The following is a 20980-nucleotide window of genomic DNA, read 5'->3' on the forward strand; positions in this document are numbered from 1 at the left end:
CAGCGCGCCAGCTCATTGGTCAATGTAGGGGTTGCCCCGCACAAAGATGGCGCCCCTTCTATGCACCAGGCAGGACACTGCCCCGCACAAAGATGGCGGGGGTGCCGGCCCCTCCCAGCTGCTGAAGTTACCCTGGAAGTTGCCGCCTGTCCCTGCCTTTGCGGCGCGAGAGCGGGAGGCGGCCGAGTTGGGGGCTGCTGCAGGCAGGAGCTATGCTGGCCTTCCTAGCCAGGAGCCTGGTAAGTGCCCCTGCCCCGCCATGGGGCTGTCACTGCCCCGCGGAGGCAGGAGGGAACCAGCGTTGCCAAGTTTTAAACATGAAATGATCATGGCAAGCTCAAAATTATCGTATTTGCTGGACAAAAAGAGCAATCGTACGCTGAAAAATATGCAAATAAGCCTACAAATAAGTCGTCTTCTTCTGATTTACTTTCTCTTGCTCACTTGAACTCTCCAGTGAGAACCTGGTCACAGGAGTGGACCCATTTCTTTATTTGGAGGCTGGCAGTCACACATGGGCTGTGCGTGCAAGTGTTGTAACAGGACTGCCATAGTTTAACTGTCAGAATCTGTTTTAATTGGCCAAGTGAACCGCAGCACTCGCTTGACAGGTTGCTAGAGGTAGTTATATATGTATTATACATATATTTGCAAAAAACAGACAAAAGGGAAGCAAACCCAAAAGTCAGTTAAGGCTCCCGGAGAGTGATCTGGGTTTTGCACATGCTGCATCCATTAGCTGCCTCCAAAATTAGCGTGCATTTTGAACACTCTTACTGTTATAGATCGTACAAGGGTTGAAATGATTGCACAAATACGATAATGATTGCACACCTGGCAACACTGGAGGGAAGCCGCAGAGAGTGATGTACTGCCCTGCCCCAGGGGAGGCGTGGGGAGAAGGGCTTTGGCCTCTCTGGGCTGCTGTAAAGGGATTGCGGGCTGAGGTCAAGCGCTGCGAGCAGAGCAGGATGTGGAGGAGTGGGGCTAGCTCAGCTCAGGGCAGGCGGGTGGTGGGGGAAGCTGCACCCAGGGCTGGGCTGGGCCATGAGTAGACTTTGCCTGGTGGCGGAGTGCCAGGCACAGGCTGTCTTTCCCTCTCGCTTGCCAACAGAGCTTCGGGCAGCCCAGGGCTGCTCCTGAGCTCTGGGCATTTGTTCTGTGGCACATGAAGCTCCTGCCCAGACAGGTGACCGATGGAGTCATTCTCCTGGGTGGGTAGGCCTGGATGAGGCTCGCTGTGTCAGGCTGATTAAGAATCGCCCTCGCCCAGAGCTGCTTTGCTGTGCCAGGAATAGCAGTGTGGACCTTTGCTTGGGTCCCAACATGCACTTTTCTCTGGACGCTCCCTTTTTGTCCTGGTATCCCCACATCCCTGTTATAGGTACCATGAAGGGGAGCAGCAGGGCAGGCTGGCTTCTCTCTGGGAGGCTGCTGCAGGTGTGCACAGGCCCACCAGGCTCCATGGCTGTCAGAGATGGTGCCCACAGGGATAGTAGCCTCCCTATCTGTGTAGACAAGGGGGTTTCCTCCATTAGGACTGCGTAGTTGCTGTGTGTCTGCACCAGGCCAGAGACATGGGCTGTCATCAGAGATCCACTGCAGTGCTGAAAATGTCCGTCAGAAACAGGCAAGCAATTAGCCCATTTTCAATCTGGACAAAGGGGGTTGCTGCTGACAATCACTCTTGGCGCAAGCTCAATATCGTAGGGTAGCCAAGGTCCTAGGGCACCGGTTTCCTGTAGAAGCTTTTGTGATAGTACTTCCCGTGCTGTCAGAGAAGACTTCGCACGTGCTGCCGCCCATGAGACTGGGCAAATCCGGTTGCCCAGAGGATATTCTTGGCAATAGCAGCAACTGGGGAAAGGAGGGTTGCAAAATGGGTCTTTACTGTTCTCTTCCTGAACAGATGGTCTTTTCTCCCTGTGCTGTAGTTTGTCCCAGGACACTCAAGGTTTGGCTCTTCAGCTTTGTCCTTTAAAACCAGCCTCCCTATCTGACAGTCTGCATGTGGCTGAGCGCATGCGACTGCGCGAATCAGACATCACACACAACTTTCTTGTGACTCCAGGCCCACATACTCTGCTGTGTGAAGTCCTGAATAGGCAGGGGACAGCAAGTCCCCAGGGCAAAGTGCAGTAATCTGCACGTCGCAGGTCCAAGGGAATCAAACCCTTTGGCAAACCAATACATATTACTGGTCGTGCCATGATCCTAGCAGGGCAATGGTGTCCTGTAGCTTAGCTGGAGTGCAGTTTGGCACAAACGCCTAGCTGCGAGGTGAGCCAGGCCCTCCAAACAGAAGCACAGAGCATCCCCTGTGTGTGAGAAGCTATCCCCATTTCCCATGGGGACGGGAGAGCCAGGAGTCAGCTGCCTTCTGACAACTCCTATGGGCAGATTTGCTCACTGGTATCCCAGCACTCACCGTAGTTACTACCCTGGAACAAGCAAACAAAAGCTGCTAGAGATAAAAACCTGAAAAGGTAACGCTGGGAAATGGGGTGGGAGCTTCACAGTTTGGGTTTTTATCCTTCACAGCAGAATCCATGAGGATTTGTTTCCATTTGAAAACAAGCAAACAAAATAGGGTGTCCCAAACAGCTCACTGCTCATGGTGATATTTCTTAATGGAACATTGCTACAAATATGTCCATGTGGCTTTGATTTAACTCAGAGGTGGGTGAAATACAGTCGGCAGGCTATATCCAGCCTGCCAGTTGATCCTATCCTGCCCACCAGCTGCCACCAAGAGCGTGAGGGAGGGCTGCACTTTGTGCTGCTCCGCTTTGCTTCACCTGGGGTCAGACCAGGCCATGCAACGCGCAGCCTCCTCCACCCCCGCCTTTCCTGGTGTGACACGGAGGTGGCAGCTCATCTCAGTGGGTGGGCAGGACACCTGCTTGGCATGCTGCATCATGCCCTGTCCCGTGCAGGCCTAGCTGTTAATAGCCATGGTGCCAGGATTGCGTAGCGCCAACAGAAAACCGGGGGGGCGGTGCTTGATGCAGGGGGTGGAGGAGTCTGTGCATTGCATAGCCCAGGCTCTCAATGCAGATGTAGCCCCAGTTCCTCAGGCTCCCAGTGGCAGCCGAAGGGCTGGATAGGATCAGCTGGTATCTCCCTGCCTTTCCCCCCCTGTCCCTGAACAGCTCACCAAAACTCATTAAGTGGCCCTCCAGTCCAAATAATTGCCCACCCCTGGTTTAATTGCATCTAGTTACACAAACATCATCGCTGTGGGGATGCTAATATTCTTGTTGCCTGTGGTGTTATCATTATGGGTCTAGTGCCAAGAGCCTAGCATTCAGGATATGCAGCCTGACAATGACGAATCTGGCTTGCCTATATCTTTGGGGATTGGTCACAGGACACGGCCTTTTGTCCGCAGGCTGCTGATTCAGATTTGGCCCACACACTGAATTCATATCCACCTAATGACCATTTGATCAATCTAGATGCAGGTTGTCTGACTGGTTATTGGTGGACTTTGGCCTATGTGAGACACCGTGCAGCCACTGTAGTTAGCAGTCTGTGCAAAAGGCAGCATTCCTCTGCCACCACTAGAAGCCTTCCCTCCCGCTGAGTTTTTATGAAGAGGCTTGTGCTGCTGCCCACTACCCATGGTGTGTGCTTTCTTGTGCATAGACAAATCTCTTCTGCCTCTGGGAGTATCAGTCTAGCACCAACCCTGCAATGAAGAGCAAAACTCTCTGATTGCAGGTGATGGAGTAAAGGACCTGGGAGTTCTGGCAGCCACGGAGGGGTTGGAGACATGCCAGACAATACTAATACTGGCTGGGGGGTGGCTTGGCGCCTCTGCAACTACAATGTATGGTCTTGTGTTTTCTTGACAGAATAGAGCAGTCAGAGAGCAAAGGTTGCTAAAGTATACAACTCCATGTGTGTGCTAGAACAGGGTAAGATTAGAGAGGAAGCCTGAGGCAGAGACAGAGAGGCTGACAGGGTTTTCCTTCTTCCAGCGATGGATAGAAATCAGCTGCCAAAGGTAGGTACTCTCAAAATTGATCCTTTCTTGCCTCTTTTCAATGCCCATCTTTTTCATCGAGCTTCAATGATTATTTTCCCTTCCTTTTTTTTTTTTTAACCTTCCCACAAAATCCTGATTTCCCCCTTCAAACTACTGGATCCTGCAAGATTGCACATCCTTGCAGGATCCCACCTTGTTTTTCTGCACATGACATTTGGAAAAACCGTCCTTCAACTCTCTGAGTCCCACAGGCACCTTCCAGCTGGCAGTTTCCCTCTTCCATAGTCTGAAGTTCCTAGCAGGAATCTTTGCCTGCTGAGCCCAACAAGTGGGAAAGGAATGGGGAGCAGAGGGCATGTAAGCATAGTAAATGTTCACTGTGCCCCTCAATTCCTGCCAAAAATGATGTCTCTAGTTTCCAGAAAAGGGTTAGAAAGTGCCTGTCCAGGCCAGAGGCTGACATTGCTCTGCTACTCTCTCTGGTGTCTACAATCTGTTTCTCTACCTGATGAAATTGTTCCCACACCTGCTGTTAAGGCCTTTCTTCTCAATTTTGCCCTAATGAATCAGTGCATTACCTCCCTTTATGGACTTCTCCCACTTGCACCCAAGCGCCTACATTGCAGCTTCCAACTGGGCTGTTCATGCCTGTCCTAAAGCTGAGCAGCGCACCTCCTCCCCAGAACCAGCTCCAACAAAGCTTTTCACGATTACTCTAGTTTTTGCATCCTTGCTGGCTGGGAAGGAGTTAATGTTCCAATTCTAAATTTTCTAGCTCTTTTCTGCCTCCCCAAATTCCTGTGTGCAGCTTAATTTGCTGCAGGATTCATTTTCACTTCCTGTCCTAAACTACTAGGGCAGCATGGCTGGCTCCTGCATTTCAGAAGGGGGTGATCTAGTCGCGCCAGATTTCTTTTTCTTACCTGCCTTCTACTGGGTGAGGGCAGAGAGGTGGGAGGGTTTTGAGGCTTAGTCCCATTAATGTTGAGTGCTGGGGGACCCGCGGCTGGAAGATGCTAGGAAGATTGATGTATTATTAATCCAGCAGCATTTCCTTTAACTGACTGAGAACAGATGTCCCTGGAGGAGGTCGAGTTCTTCCTTTGCTTTGCTTCTGGATATTGCATGATCATCCCAATCTGGGAAACTGAAGATATATGGCTAGTTTGTGTGTTAATCAGTCTCATCTTTTAATTTAGACTTCCACGTGTTATGGGGGATGGGGAGGGTGCTATGAATGTGAGCTGCTTCTCCCTCATGCACCAAGATGAAGCTTGTCAAGATATGTGTTCTGTGATTTCCAGGCCAAGCCATGTGGCTTAGTGAAGCCAGTGGCTTTGGGCAAGCTCCCAGGTAGATACTTAGCCCACCAGGAGGGGCTGCCACGTCTCCCGGTGCCAGCTCTTCAGCAAACCCTGGATCGCTACCTGCTGGCTCTGCAGCCCATTGTCAGTGAGGAGGAATTGAACCACACGAAAGGCCTCGTGGATGAATTCCGGAAATCAGGCGGCATCGGGGAAAGACTGCAGCAGGGCCTGCAGAGGAGAGCCAGGAAAACTGAGAACTGGGTATGTGAGGGAGCCCTGAGCTCAGAGGACTGAGGCAGATCTAAGCAGAGTCCTCTTGACTTTCAGGCCATCACTGCTCTGGTCAGCTATATTATGTGCTGAGACCTAGCACACCACTGGTTGCTACTCGCTCCTCCTTCAGCTGCGCGCCCTCAGACTCACCTCAGCTGCCCAAACCCCGTGCAGCAGAACAAGGCGGCCTGACTACTGGCTGCTGCAGTATGGGCTGCTCCATTCAAATGGCACAGCTATCCCGCAGCGTTGGGGGAAACCCTTCCTTCCACTCCCATCCACAAAGCACCAGTCCTGGAGGCTGGGTTCTGCAAGCCCCCTGCTCTACCCAGCCTACAAACAACAAAGTACCAGAAAATTCACTGCAATCCCGTCTTCTCCACTTGCAAAGCAATGTGGGGTAGTGCGAGTTGTAGGGCGATCTTCCAGATATTTTATGAGGTGCAAGCCAACCAAATGTGGGGCCCCATTCTCACACCCTTCCTGTCGGTCCCAGCTCTCCGAATGGTGGCTGAAAAATGCTTACCTCGAATACCGCCTGCCGGTCGTGGTTCACTCCAGCCCTGGCGTGGTCTTACCTAAACAGGAGTTCCTGGATCGGCAAGGCCAGCTCAGGTAATGGCCTTCCTGGCTGTTGGCTTTCTTCCCCAAAGTTTTACATGTTGTTTTAGGGATTGGTTGGGAGAGGGAAACGCTGAGCTGTTTCTTCCCAGGCTGGATGGCTGCCGGCTATGGGGTGGTTCACAGCTAGTAGAGTTGCAGCAGGATTCCCCCCCGCTCCCCTCAGCCCCCCAAGGGGGAAACTAGAAAACATGGTCTAGTGGTTCCGATACTAACCTGGGGCTCAAAATCTAGGTTCAGTTCCCCTGCTCTGCCATAGACTTTCTTTAGGACCTTAGGCAAATCACTGAATCTCACTGCACTGCACTTCGGTTTCCTGTATACAAAAAAGGAACAACAGGGGGTGGAGAGGATAAACACGTTAAAGGTGACAAGGTGCTCAGAAGGGTGATAAGCGCTATCGCGCACACCTACGATAGTTAGGAACTTGTTTGTCTTTTGATTCTGCTGGCCAGCGGAGGAGCCAGACTGCTGCACACCTTGGCTGACTGGCAGTGCTGTGCGTGCTGTACATCTGTGTTTGCAGAGGATTTCCCATGATTCTGTCACTACTTGTGCAGATCTAGCACGCAGCAGCATGGTCTGTCACCAGTGCTGCTCCCCAGGCCCTACCTGCAGTTAAACGCTGCTGACTTATCTCCAGTGCAGATTCTGTCCTTCGAGACCATCCCGCCCATGGAACTGATTCTCTCGCCCTCATCTGAGCCTGCCCCTGATTTTATTTCCCCTTCTCCCCCTCTTTAGCTGTGCTTGCACATCTGAGCTTTGTGGAAGGCCAGGCCCATCACATCCTGAACTGTGCATACAGAACAGCAGCTTTAACCTTTGTACAGGACAACCTTTTCCACAGTTACCCAGCATCGCTTGCTCCAGCTTTCTGCCTGGATTAAAAATACCAGCCAACCAGAGGAGCGAGGATGAAACCAGAGTGAAAGAATCCTCCTTCTTTGTGCACAGCCTTATGCTCGCTGGGCCTCATCTGACAGTAGCAATGGGGAGCGGAGGGTGGGGAGGGAGTCTTAAAGAGGCAGGGTGGGGTTCACAATCCTATTTAAAATAAATCCTTGCTTATATTATTAACTCCTAAAGTTATTAAAACTAAAACTGAGCAGCTTGTTGCTGGCTTACACAATACACTGTTTTAAAAAATGCCTCCGTTGCTTGCAGTCAGGAGGTTACATGAGACTCTTAAAAGGTTTCTAGTGTTCCTGGTTGCAGAGAGAAACTCATATGGCCGAGCGTAATACTAAAGGTTGAATTTTATTTGTGCCAGAAAGCAAATAAAACACTACTTCTTTAATTTAATGTAATGATTTAGGTGAAAAAGAAAGTCTCACTCATGAATTTTCAATGCTAAGGTTAGGAAATATGGAAGGCTTTAAAAAAAAAAAAATCAAGTTTGTCATGCTGTGCATACTCTGCATGTCTCTATTTTGAAAGCAAAGCCAGGCTGACTGACTTGCCAGATTTGCTTTCTCTGGCCCTTGCAGTTTCTGTTGTGAATGCCCCCAGGAACACAGATTTTGACTGCTTAAAATAAATCCTCTCTGTTAGCTTGTTCTTGCAAATATTTCTTCTGGGCTTTCAAACATCCAGTGGCACAGCACACCCAAGATGGTCTCTTGCTTAGATGTGCCTAACACTTCCACCATTAATATCAGGTTCAACTACCCAGGTTCTTAATGGGAAACTTTGGTGCAAGCCCCAGACAAGTTGTGTCCTTTCTCTAGCTCCTTTCCTGGTCTATTCCATTATAGGCTCTTGGCCAGGGATTGTCTTGCATGCCTGTACCACCCCAAGCACAGGGAGTCCCCTAGCACTATTGGAGCTAATAATAAGCATTATGAATGCAACAAAACCAGAACATGTTTAACATGTTGCCATTTGAGTTACTATCGACAGCTTATCCAAACCACCCTCTTTGTGGAAAGAGTAGCTGCATTGGGACAGACATCAGAGCTACCCAACTACCTCCCACCATAACACAGGGTGATAGCTTCACCAGCCAGGGCTCAGGGTGTTGCAAAATAACTTGCTCCTTTGCCCCAGGAATCCCAAACGTCCTGTGTGGTCATCTAATCATCACACTTGCCTTTTCCAGGTTTGCTGCCAAGCTGATTGAGGGTGTCCTGGATTTCAAGACCATGATTGACAAGTGAGTGAAATGCATTTCTGACATGCCGACTGCTCCTTCCTTTCCAACCTTCTGTGGGGCATTTGTGAGGGCACGTTGAGTTCAAAAACTGCTCTCTTAAAGCAAACTCAAGGACAGAAATCCACGTATTGTAAAAGCAGCTGCGAATCAGTGCTACTGGCAACAGCTGGGGTCACTGACCCCAAAAGGACTGGAAGAGCAGATGTGTTTTATGCTTTTTATGCTGTTTTACTCCTGCTTTTCACTCAGCTGAATGGTGAAGTGAGCCTGCTCCATTTCTACTTCTTGGGTCTCATGTAATCATGTTGTGTGCAGGTTTCCACACCTGCAGGTGCTATAAAAACAATCATATTGCCTTCTTTGTGAGGCTTGTGTGCGCGCAGGGCCTAATGGCCTTGTAGACTTGCCTCGCTTTATACCTAATTACCAGTCTGAAAGGGTGTTCTCTGGACAGGATCATCTTTGGTCCTGGAGCTTCTGAGATGAGGCTTTGACACAGGCTTTGTTCAGAGAAAGACTGAAGGTCTGGGCTTCCCCCAACCAGTATGCAGTGTCTTCATACAGATCTTAGTGCCTTACTGGAATGGAGACGGTGGAAAGCCATGCGTCTGCGTGTGCGATCATCTCTGTTTTCTTTCCCTCTCACATCGCTCCCTTTCTTCTCTCTCACTGTCCAGAGAGACCCTGCCTGTGGAGCACCTGGGTGGGAAGCCCCTCTGCATGAACCAGTACTATCAGATCTTCTCTTCCTGTCGAATCCCAGGACCGAAGCATGACTCCATTGTGAACTATGTCAAAGGGAAAAAGTGGTCCCCACACATCACCGTGGTTCACAACTTCCAGGTATAGCGGGTGCTTGGCAGTTTGGGATTCCACAGTTGCTCAAATGATTCACTTCAGTTTAAATGTCTCCTTTGGCATGGATCCAACAGCCATGATCAGGTCTCAGAAATAGTAGAACGTAGAAGGTGTCAGAAGTCATTCTCTATTTTACTAACCTGGGCCTTGTTACCACAGTTTCTGAGCACCTGGTCTTCAATGCATTTATCTTTGCAACATGGCTGTGCTAGGACTTGAACCTTGAGCTTCCAAACACCCAGACTAGCACCTCGCTGTGCTACCCTCCCTCAGCCTGCTCTGGACATCAGCCCCTTAGTTGAGCTATCAGGTTTTGCTCTTGCCATCCAGGAGTGTCTACTGTCATCCAGGCTGATTAAGTCCTCTTTCATTGTCTCTCATTCTTCTTCCTTCCCATCCTCAGTTCTTTGAGCTGGCTGTTTATAGTAGTGATGGGAGCCCCCTCATCGCTGATCAGATCTTCATCCAGCTGGAGAAGATCTGGAACACCTCCCTCCAAACAAACAAAGAGCCCATCGGGATCCTCACCACCAACCACCGAAACAGCTGGGCCAAGGCCTACAACAACCTCATCAAAGGTCTGTTCCACCTCCCCCAGGCACGTTGCCAACAAAAAAGCAAGACTGGTGGAAACATCCACCCTCCACGCAGTGCTGTGTTCTTTGGGTCTCCCTTTCCTTACAAGCCTTTTGTAAGTACACACTGCCCAAATCGGTGGGCTTTCTAACCATCTAAGGAGCACAAGAGAGATTTATTTATCTAGTTGGATTATGGCCAAGTTAGACCTGCTGCCAAAAATGTTTGTTACTGTTTTAAGCATACATACATCTTTGAGGTTTGGTGCAGTACAGAGCTGAAATCCTGGAACATCTCACTCCCCAAATGGGTGAAAAAGCAGCCAAGCTGAAACCAAAAAGTCAGGGGCTTGATGCAAGTGAGGGGGACAGAATCCCTCTAAGGGTAGCAGCCTCCAATCTGAAATAGCCAGACAGTCAATGCCTTTAACAACTGGACACCACCATGCTGTGGCCAACACGCACTTCAGGATAAAGGTATCACCAAGTGCTATCAGTCTGCTCCCCTAAATCTTGACTTCCTCAAAGTCAATGCAGTTTTTCTAACCCCCTTCCATTATTTTCCACTCGCTTCCCTTCCCAGACAAGACCAACAAGGAATCTGTGCGTTCAATCGAGAAGAGCATTTTCATTGTCTGCCTGGATGCACCCATGCCCCGGGCCTCTGAGGACATCTACAAGAGCCGTGTGGCTGCTCAGATGCTGCACGGTGGAGGTAGCCGCTGGAACAGTGGGAATCGATGGTTCGACAAAACCCTTCAGGTGGGAGTTAGTGGCACTGAGAAATTAGAGCTGGCAGGTCTGAGGGAGACAGACTCTGAACTGGAAGTTTCAGTAGGTTCCAGAACTATTTAGTAGATCTTCCCAGATCAAAGGGGTGTGGGGAAATGATACAGGGAATTGATGTTGATTGCATGAAATTCGTTAGGTTCTGTGGAGCTGCTCTGCAGTGTTTGGAGGTCTCCCACAAACAAGTCCTCACTCCTTTGTCAGCCCCCATGACTTATTGTTCTCGTGTTCCTGCCCACACTTGGTCAGTGCAGTCCTGACTGTAGCTATTCTTTGTGCTGCTCATACATTGCTTGCCTGTGATAAATAGTGTCCATTTGGATGCTGCCCAAACCTAATGAGGTCTGTTCCTTGTATTTCCTATGGGCCAGTCACTTGCCCTGGTTGTCTCTGCCAGAAACTCCCCTGCTTCTTTCAGGCATTGGCTGACACCCTGCTGCTGAAATGCCTTCAAGTAGTAGCTGCCATTCAAGAGCCAGTTTCCTCCACCTGAAGGCTGTGTCCTGGTCTGAAGGTGGACAGAATCAGTCATGTAAAAGGACTCTCCCATCACTGCCGTCATAATTAGATTACCTGGCTTCTCCCTGGTCAACCTGGTGTATGGAACAATGCCCCACTGTCCCCCCCTTTGCAAGTAACTGAAGTAAGTCTTCTCAGGATGGAGTGGATAAAGCAAACCTCCAAAAAATCATACGGTCAGCCCACTTCTTGTTGCCAAGGTGCTGGTGTCTCAGTTGTATCTTTTGCCAGTCATTCAACAAAACCAGCACGATGAAGCCAAATCCTCGTAGCCCACCTACAGTTTTGCTCCTCTGCTCTGTCGTGTGGAGTCCAGGAAATATCATGGCATGTTCCAACATTTCTATGCAGTGATGGAAATGTAGCCTTCTCTGGCACGCACCAGAGAGGAGTCAAGGCATCTTTAAAGCTGCCTCTTGTTACATATAGGAGACATTTCTTTACTGTTTTCTCTCTCTCTCATACTCTTTGCAGTTTATCATTGCTGAAGATGGTTCCTGTGGCTTGGTGTACGAGCATGCTCCCTCAGAGGGCCCACCCATTGTTACACTTCTGGATCATGTTGTGGAGTACACGTGAGGCTGGCTTTTTTTGTCCCTAGGCTGGAGATAGATTTCATGCCATCTGTCTATAGTAATGCTCTCCTTTCACGAGCTCATCCCCCTGGGAGCTTCTTTGGAGGAACTTTAAGGATGTCCCGAGTTTGCTGCCTCAGCACTTGTAGAAATGACCAAGGATTAATCCCCATCACAGAACAGCTAATTTTGAATGAGAACATATTTCTTTAAAGGTTATGAATGACATTAGAGCTGTAATCTAGACAAGACCTGGTGTGCTCCTAGTGTCTGTATTTGTTTCTCTGCAGAGGCACATTTGGAGAAACCAAAATTTATGACACCAGCTTTTGCAGCACATGACAGTGTTATAGGTGGGGAATGGGGGATAGCCTCTCCAGGTGTTCATAGCACAATCACTGCAGTAGGCATGTCTCCATCAGAAGTCTGACTAAAATGGCTTCAAACCCATTTCTCTGTTCAGGAAGAAACCACAGCATGTGAGATCGCCTATGATTCCTCTGCAAATGCCTAAGAAACTGAGGTTTAATATCACTCCAGAAATCAAGAATGACATAGAGAAAGCAAAGCAAAACCTCAATATGTGAGTAAAGCAAGAAGTGTCTGGTGGGGGGTGGGGATCTCCAGTGAACAAGGGACTAACCCATGTGTCTGCTTGGAGAGCAAAGCAGAAGGAAAATGTAAGGATGGCATCAGCTTTCAGGAAGCTTTCCGAGTGTCTAATTGGGCATAAGCTACGTTGAACATGGCTGAAAAGTATGTTCATGAGACTCCTCCTTGACAAAGATCAAAAGTTGCTTATGGCTTACCCGTCCAAATCTACTTTCAGAGTAGATTCCTGGTCATAGACTCAATCTGCTTTACTAGATCGAGCCATGGGCCAATCTGGGCTGGACTATATCTCTAACAGTAACAAACATCCTTTGTTTATACAATGCTCTACATTAGCAATATCTAGTTACTGAGGTTGAGTTCACTATACAAAATTCAGGTATGACAGAGCCTCTCCTTGCACAGGTCTGTGTGGATTGCAGTCTCTGGGGCTCACAAAAGCCTGGGTCCTGTGATCCTCCGTGACAACTGCAAGCAGGACCCTAAGGAATCTCTCATCTCTCTGCAGAATGGTGCAAGATTTGGACATCAAGGTGACAGTCTTTCACTACTTCGGGAAGAATTTCCCCAAGTCCGAGAAGTTAAGTCCAGATGCATTTATCCAGATGGCGCTGCAGCTGGCTTATTATAGGTAAGAAGTAGAACACAAGCAGGTAAGCTTCCCACTTCCAGTCTAGAGCCTCACTGTACCGTAAGTCAGCAGTTTTATGAAGCAGACTAGACACCAAATAGATTTGGAGAAAGGCCCTCAGTTATCATGGGCTGCAGGATGCCTACTCACTACAGTAGCCCCTATTCCCCTTTGTGCCTCTATATAGCACAGGGATGGGCAAAATGCGCCAGCTGTGACCCACCAAGCCATTCTATCTGGCCTGCAGGGCCCCTAAAAAATTTAGAAAATTAATGTGTATCTGCTCCTGGCTGCCTGCCATGCAGCCCTCGATGGCTTGCAAAACTCAGTAAGCAGCCCTCTGCCCAAAATAATTGCCACCCCTGATATAGCAGGTGCTGAGGTCAGTGTGGCTGGTGGATCTGGGCCTCAGTGGTGGTTTCCCACATGCTCCCTTTTCCCCCTGGAACTAGATGCAGCAGAGTGCACTTCATTGCCAAAAAGGGGTGGGCAAGAATTGCCCATATACGAGTTAAGTATGAAACACCAGCAGGGAAATGTAATGGGTTTAATGGGGATGGAGCTACATCCTTATAATTCTGAATTCTTCTCACCTTTCTCATCCTTTCTTTTTGGAATTTGCACTCCCAAGAGGCAAGGATGCCAATAAGAAATGCAGATCTGCCTGCGTATTTTGGATGGAGAACTGACTGCAAAGATAAGTCACAGCTCAGCCCTGTGACAGCTTCTCTCCCCTTTCAGAATGTATGGACAGCCCTGTGCTACGTACGAGAGTGCTTCACTGAGGATGTTCCATCTGGGCCGGACAGACACCATCCGATCTGCTTCCTTGAGCTCTCTGAAGTTTGTGGAGGCAATGGACAAACCTAACAAGCAGGTGAGAGTTTAGATGGTGAAGCAGAATAATTTCATCTCAGAAAAAAGGGGAGCGCTATCAGCTCCCCTAACTTGGAAAGGTGGCATTTCACATCAACTGGTCTTTCAAGAACTGCACCTGAGCTGAAATGATTACGTCTCTGGCCTCACTCAGTTTTTTTTTACCTCTGTGAAAATCTTGAGTAGCTCTGTACATGGGTGTTTCTAATCCCACATAGAAATGGGGCCAGTCTCAGTCTGGCCAGTCAGACTCCAGATTCTGTATTAGTGATGTTCAATCTTCCAGCCTGCTAAGCCAGATGAATAGTGCAGGTCTGCAAGCTGGATCAGTCTATGGGTACAACCCAACATGCAGAGCAACCCTGTGTGCCAAGCCAGCTAATAACCCTGCCATTGCTCCCCTGCTGCCAAATTTCTGGACTTGTGGTAACTCCATGGGCCACGTAACAGCCCCATAGGACTAATTTGATCCATGGACTGGAGACTGATGAGCATTGCTATTCTAGATCACCAGGGCTGAAAGTTTTCCCATGTATTTAGCAAAAAGACATTTCTTCTTGTTTAAGTTCTGACCCATGAACTCTGATGCATCTGATCTCTAGATTAGAGGTGGTCACAATTTGGCCCGCCAGCTAGATCAGGCCTGTGGCAGGCTCCATTTCCCAGCAGCCCCTGCCCACAGTGCTGCAGCCAGTTTTCATGGGGACCCCAGAAGTAGTGGGGCCATGACAGTGTGGGGCCAGGGTTTCCATGGAGACTAGCCCCAGCAGCGCTGGGAGGGCATGCAGCAGGGCAAGGAGCTGGACCAGGGCCGGGACCTTTTGGCAGTGATGGTCTGGAGCTGGGGCAGAGCTGTGATCTGCTATTCAAACACAGGCAGATTGCAGTTCTGCTCTGGCTGTGGACCATGCTGTCACTGCTGCAAGATCCCAGCCTCAGCCCCACAGTAGCTCCCTGCCCAGCCACCCACCCTGCCAGCACTGCTGGGGCTGGTCTCCATGGAAACCCTAGCATCACTGTCAGGGCCCTGCTGCTACTGGGGTCTCCATAGAAACCATCTGCAGTGATGCAGGCAGGGGCTGCTAGGAAATGGAGTCTGGCTGGCGTCTGGATCCACCATCTTGCCCACCTCTGCTCTAGATCATATACAGGCATACATACAGTGATGGGGTGGATTTGTTATAATGTATTTAAATTTTAATAGTAAATAACCCAGTTGTTAACACCTGTAACACAATTATCCAAGTTTTTTTCTGGAGGGGAATTGCACAAGAAATGACTTCTGAAGCACACAGCATCATATTCTGGGAATTAACAGAAAATTGGGACTACTGTGCTACTGGTTTCATCAAATTAGTGGAATTTGACTGCTGGTTCCACCAAATTAGTCTATAGTTAAGAGAGGAGACTTGATTATAAAATGTTTAGGACTTGAGCACCCCAATGGAAAAGATGTGGATAACAGGTTCTCTTGGGAAACAAAGAATCAAAATCGAAATGTACACAGCAAGTGATTAAAATCTGTTCTCGGGGGGCACGCTGAGCTGGCATGTTCAGCTGTTTGTTCGGGGTGGGGGCACGCTGAGCTGGCAGGTTCAGCTGTTTGTTCGGGGGGGCGGGGGGGCACGCTGAGCTGGCAGGTTCAGCTGTTGTTGGCAACAAAGCCTCAGTAGTGATCACCTGGCAAAGGAGATGAGCCTCCCCCTTTTGGATTAAGAATTATTCTTCCCCTAACTTCCAACAGATGTAGGAGTAAGGGCCATACCAGTGGTCTCTATGTAATCACTTATCAGCAGAGATTTTTAAATTGGAAAGGAAGAGAAATACTTCAGCCAAACAAAATTATTTAAATTAATGGTAGTTTAAAACTGATGCCCCTGGGTGTAGAAGTGCCATCCTCCATTCTGCAGGCAAGCTGCTGAAAATCTCATCACCTGCTGTGAGAAGAAAAACCTCATTTCTATTCTGTGCACTTTCCTCAGAACCAGGAGAAGGTGGATCTGCTGAGGAGAGCTATGCAAGCCCACAGGCAATACACTGACATGGTAAGCGTACTCTACATCTTTAGCACTGGGATGTCGCAGAGGTAATGTAGGTGCTGGTGGAAAAAAGAGAGTACCCAACAGCACACAGTGCCAGATACAAGTCTGCTTGTTAATACTGATCTAGCAGGAATTCTGACTGGCTTATGCCTTGGGACACTGTGCTCCTTCCCAGCTGCCCTCCTCCGTATTCTTAGTGACTAAGGAAAAGGTGAAATCAGATGTCTGAGGAAGTTCAGTTTTCCCTGTCACCATAGACTGCAGATGCCAGAGCTGCTTGAGGGAGAAACTACAGGGAGCCTAAGTTGGGAAGTTGCAGGGTTTGATCCTATTTGCATTTGTTCCTGCTCTTTTTCTGAACCAGACCAAGCATTGCTCTTTAGAGCTGGATGCAATTTCTCTCTCAAGTTTAAAACTTTTTTTAAATTTGGTTTTAGACCAAAGATGGTGCCAGTCTTGGTTTTCTTGCTCCCAAGGCCTCTTCAGACTTTCTTCCTTTCAGGCACTAACAGGGAATGCAATAGACCGCCACCTGCTAGGTCTGAAGCTCCAAGCCATTGAGGATCTAGTCAGCATGCCTGAACTGTTCATGGATACAGCCTATGCTGTTGCTATGCACTTCAACCTCTCAACCAGCCAGGTAAGGCGTAGCCAAGTATCATGGGGGTGTTGTATTCTTTATAGTTTTTGTTCCTCCACTTCACCATTGCCTTAAAAACTGCTCCCAAGTAGCAGTGGGTAACTACATTTCTTTGCAAGCAGACATACAATATTGTTATATTGTTACCAAATGGTATAAACAACAGTGAGTACTACAAATTGAACAGGCAGGGGTGACAGCAACATCTTTCCCCTGAAGCATTTATATGGAACCTTGGTTGGGAATAGTCTGGTTTTACCCCTTCCTTGCGATTTCCTGCCTGTCATCTTTTTTCCATGGGTGTAGAGATCTTTAACCACATTGCCTCCAACTCTAGGTCCCAGCAAAGACAGATTGCGTGATGTGCTTTGGTCCAGTGGTCCCAGATGGCTATGGAGTCTGTTACAACCCTATGGAAGAGCATATCAACTTTGCAATTTCAGCATTCAACAGCTGTGCTGAAACCAATGCAGCCCACCTGGCACATTACCTGGAGACAGCTCTGCTCGATATGAGGCTTCTGCTTCAGTCCACCCCCAAATCAAAACTGTAATACAGGCATTGCTTCAAACCTCCGAAACTCTAGGAGCTGCCCTAGAAGGGTCATCTAACCCTAGCAGTCTGCCCCTAACATCTATGAAGCTCCCAGCTCCTCGAACACAGGGCAAGCAGTTTTATGTTCCACCAGGGACTTGGGAAAGCACCAGCCACCAGAAGCTATGGAATAGCAACATCCAGCTACTTGACTGCAGGGTGAAAGGAAGCATTGTCTTAATCCAACTAGCACTGAAAAAGCCACTCCTGTTGTATGCAAAGCATACCTTCCTTTCTTTGAAGGCGACAGGAGCATTGTTAATTTTGTACAGAATTCACAGTGGAAAGAACATGGCACATCCTTCAACTGACCCATTCAGTAAGGAGTGTGTGGTAGCTCTTCTGGGAAAGCAGGAATAATCCTCCTCAAACTAATCTGACTCCACCTAGATCTTTCTGCTGGCTTAAGCTTTGGATGGGGCTGAGAGCATCCCTTTTGGGGCTTAAGCCCAACTATTTTGTGCCTCCCTGGGTGGGGTCATTAGTGTTGTTAAATTTTGGGGTACAGGGATAAGTATTGTAATACATTGCAAGTCCAGTTGTCCTAGTATGTGTTGTGCTAAGTATCCAGGGTCCCCGCTTATGTTTTTTTTCCACACCCTACATATGCTCTTGTCCCTACCTTCCCAACCTCTGGGCCTGTCCTTTCCTGCATTATCTGTATTAACTGTAAAACATTTATCACTAGTCAGCCCCATTTCCTTTATGCTTTTTAAGCATAAAGTGACTGACAGCTAAAGAGCCTCAATCACCGAGTCCGAGACTTAAATTTGAGCCTCTTTGTACCACTTCTACTGAACTACTGCACCTTCATGAATTTATTAATCCAAGATCCACTGGCCTTAGCTTTATGCACTTTAATTAGAGGGACAGCATGGCCTCTGAGGCACAAAGTCTCCACCCACCTGTTTGACAAAGTAAAAATATGGAATAAAGTTGACCACCTAGCTGTAAATAACAAAGGGTAAGCACAGTTTGCACCTCTGGCATTTATTGTAGCCAAAGGTGGTGCTACACCTCCTGCTTAGAGGCAACCCAGGTTTTATGGTGTACAGTACATTTTTAATCACATCGGCCCACTTAGAAAAAGCCTCTAGGGTCCAGCTTGCACAGCCCAAAGCTGAGGGCTACAAATTATGCTTCTTCTCAGTCCCTATATCATCTGCCTCAAAGCTGGGGCTCTAAAGGTGCGGGAGGAGAAAGGGAAGAAACCACAAAACTCAAATTTAAGATGTAGATATTACCTAGAACAGTTCACTTTCCATAGGAACACTACAACACCTCTTCTGTGGAACCTGGGGCTCCTGCGTTATTAGATCAACTGAACCTTGAGAAAGCAAGGGATTTGTACGTACCTGAAGGTGCAATTCAAGTGGCGCTCTACCAGTGCCTCCTACAGACATGCCCTAAATTTTTTATATCCTTTCAAATAGCAGTACTTAGAGACTTTTTCCATCACAATGAAGTGTTTAGGCATTATTCTTTCAATAGGGAGAAAGCAATAGTCTCAAGGTGAGGGTGCTGAATTACCATCAGGCAACAGTAACAGCATGAGAATATGGTGAGCTCAGTCTTGTCATACGATACTTGTACACAGGACTAGGATTACTGCTGCTTCTTTACTTCCTGGTCCCTTAAGCAAAGATCATAATCATATTTTCTTTGTGGATGTGTGGGAAGAATCTTGTGTTGCACCTGTCTACTTTGCTACTGTTGTACGACGCTTATGAGCATCGAGTCAGCCCATCCCATGTCTCAGATACAAACCTCCTCTTACTTCAGAAATGATTTTTTTTTTTTTGAAAAGAATACTACTTCATCCCTGAGGGAAAGTTTTACTGGAACTCGCCTGTAGAGCTAATGATTGTACAAACATCCACTCATGACATCCCATATTGGCTTCATTAAAATTAGAAGACACACACATGCACACCACAAGCACTAAATGGAATAAGATGGTCAGAAAGCAGTGGGAGCATGTAATGCAAAGCAGTGAGTACAAAAACACTTGGTCTAGTAACTGATTTCCCCACCACCACTCCCCAGTGGAACAGATCAAAAGCTAGAAGAGGATGACCAAAATTTTAATGCATTGATAAGAATATTTATTATGTAATGAATATTTACATAAAGAGACTGCACCTTTCTGGAATGAAGTGGAATAGGTACAGACTTGCTGAAATAAAAGCTGCTTTTTATGGAAGCTTTCACTGTGGAAGAGATTCCTGTAGTAAGAGCCAAAATAAAATTCCCACCCCCCTCTGTCTGCATCAAGTCAATATAGATTCTGGTGGTAAATAAGGTTACCCCTCCTTAGGATGCATCAAAGGACCTTCCATCACTGACAGTACATCATCAGTTATCCGATTAGTAACTTTGGTTTTGAACTTGTAACTGTTGATATTTGTTATACAAACTATTGCCCTTTCAGGATTTACTTTATTAAATACTGTATCTCTACTCCTACATTTAATACATCAACTTGTTACTGTTGGTATTGTATAACATACTTCTCAAGCTTTACTGTACTTAATATGTATATGGATAAGCTTGGTATTGTTTTACATTATGCATCCTCTGTTAGCATATATAATTCCTCACAAGATGCTGCGGTTTCATGAATCCAAATGATGTGTTATCTGAACAGCTCTTTGGTAGATGCCTTTCAAAGGAGTTGGGGTAACAGAGGATGTACTGTGCTATACGACTTCGCACTAGTATGTTATTATAATAAGGCTATTTTCAGTAACTATTTTTGCCTTCTGAAAAGGCAACTTTCTTAAAAGGCAAATGCCTACTGAAAAGGATGAGCTGGAAGTGCGTTTTGCCACAAACAAATATGAGTTAATCCGATTCTGATCCGAGATGTAAATCTAAATATTGCATTAGCTTCAGGGGTGTCCTTCAGCTGTGGTACTGAGGTCTTTACACATCAGTGATCATGGACTGAGGAAAGCATGATACTTATCTATCCCGTGCATTCTCTGTTAGTTGTAGAAGTTAGGATGAAGAAAGGAACTGGTTATTTTTATTTTTAAAAACTGTTTACAGGAATTTTTATCATTTTAAAAAGTATTATGGCATTCTCTTGGTGACAATGTCAAGCTGTGATGTTCCTCCAACTCATCACTTCTTGACTCTCTGCCCTTCTCTGCCCACAAGGATTGGTTAATAAGTGCAGAGTCATTTATTCTTTTTACTCCGCTCCTTTAACCAAAAGAAGCTTGCGGTCAGAGTATTTAGGAGCTAGCCTTGAACAATCTGTTTAAAAGTTCTGAGTAAAACTATTGATTTACTGAATAGAGATCTGTAGATTTATAATGTACAATTAACTCTGGGACTGTCCGTGCAGTTAATAGCAGTCAGGACTGTTTGCATGCTCTGATAGTTAATTGTATTAAATGTCATTTTTGATATTGTAATCAGTGTCTTGCAGAGATTGAAATGTTCTTCCAGTCAATTTAATCATAAATAAAAGTCAACATGCTTCCCAGAAGCCTTAAGTCTTTGCTGAAATTGCTGAAGTTAAACGACAACTGTGTCTTTATAGAAGGATGTTCATCCTGGGACAAGAAGAATGGACCATACGTACCATATTTTCTTTTACTGCTTTAGTATCTCTACACTAGTCTCTGAATAAGAGAGAGAAGGCAGAGATCATCTCATTGGAAAGTTACGGGTGGTTCTAGAGGAAATGGTTTCTATCATTCAGGGAACTGTAGGTAGCCTTGTCCCTTCAAGACTGGATATCTGATTTTAGCCATTACTTTCTCTTCTCCAACACCGTACAACACATAGCCATCCATGATGACATGATGGAAATTCTGCCTCCTCGAACTATAGTAAACATTTTGAAGGACTGGGTAGATATGGCAGCAGCTATGCTAGAGTGAAGAAGGGCACACACGCCTCCATCTACTCC

General features: G+C 47.2%; 1 protein-coding gene across 4 annotated transcripts; it reads left to right on the forward strand.

Annotated features, from left to right (window-relative positions):
• The first annotated feature begins 100 nt into the window (after positions 1-100).
• Positions 101-20554, forward strand: CRAT (carnitine O-acetyltransferase). 4 transcript variants are annotated; one of them, XM_090021110.1, is made up of 15 exons: positions 133-239; positions 3984-4009; positions 5296-5559; positions 6068-6186; positions 8294-8347; positions 9025-9190; positions 9609-9783; positions 10364-10542; positions 11563-11663; positions 12127-12246; positions 12784-12906; positions 13648-13783; positions 15765-15827; positions 16327-16464; positions 16802-20554. In XM_090021110.1, the coding sequence occupies exons 2-15, from the start codon at positions 3986-3988 to the stop codon at positions 17015-17017; spliced, it is 1878 nt and encodes a 625-aa protein (XP_089877236.1). In that variant the 5' UTR covers positions 133-239; positions 3984-3985; the 3' UTR covers positions 17018-20554. The 4 variants fall into 4 exon arrangements, with proteins under 4 accessions (XP_089877234.1, XP_089877236.1, XP_089877235.1 ...); XM_090021109.1 differs by having other exon boundaries at positions 137-239; positions 3858-4009; XM_090021108.1 differs by lacking the exon at positions 3984-4009 and having other exon boundaries at positions 101-239.
• Positions 20555-20980: the final 426 nt, after the last annotated feature.

Source organism: Crocodylus siamensis, chromosome 11 (assembly GCF_052110815.1).
Source record: "Crocodylus siamensis isolate JL-2025a chromosome 11, ASM5211081v1, whole genome shotgun sequence".
NCBI lineage: Eukaryota > Metazoa > Chordata > Crocodylia > Crocodylidae > Crocodylus > Crocodylus siamensis.

Coding starts and splice junctions, on each gene's coding strand:
- CRAT (XM_090021108.1), top strand. CDS start 213: ATGCTGGCCTTCCTAGCCAGGAGCCTG. Junction 6,187..8,293: donor GATCGGCAAGGCCAGCTCAG/GTAATGGCCTTC, acceptor TGCCTTTTCCAG/GTTTGCTGCCAAGCTGATTG. Junction 9,784..10,363: donor CTACAACAACCTCATCAAAG/GTCTGTTCCACC, acceptor TTCCCTTCCCAG/ACAAGACCAACAAGGAATCT.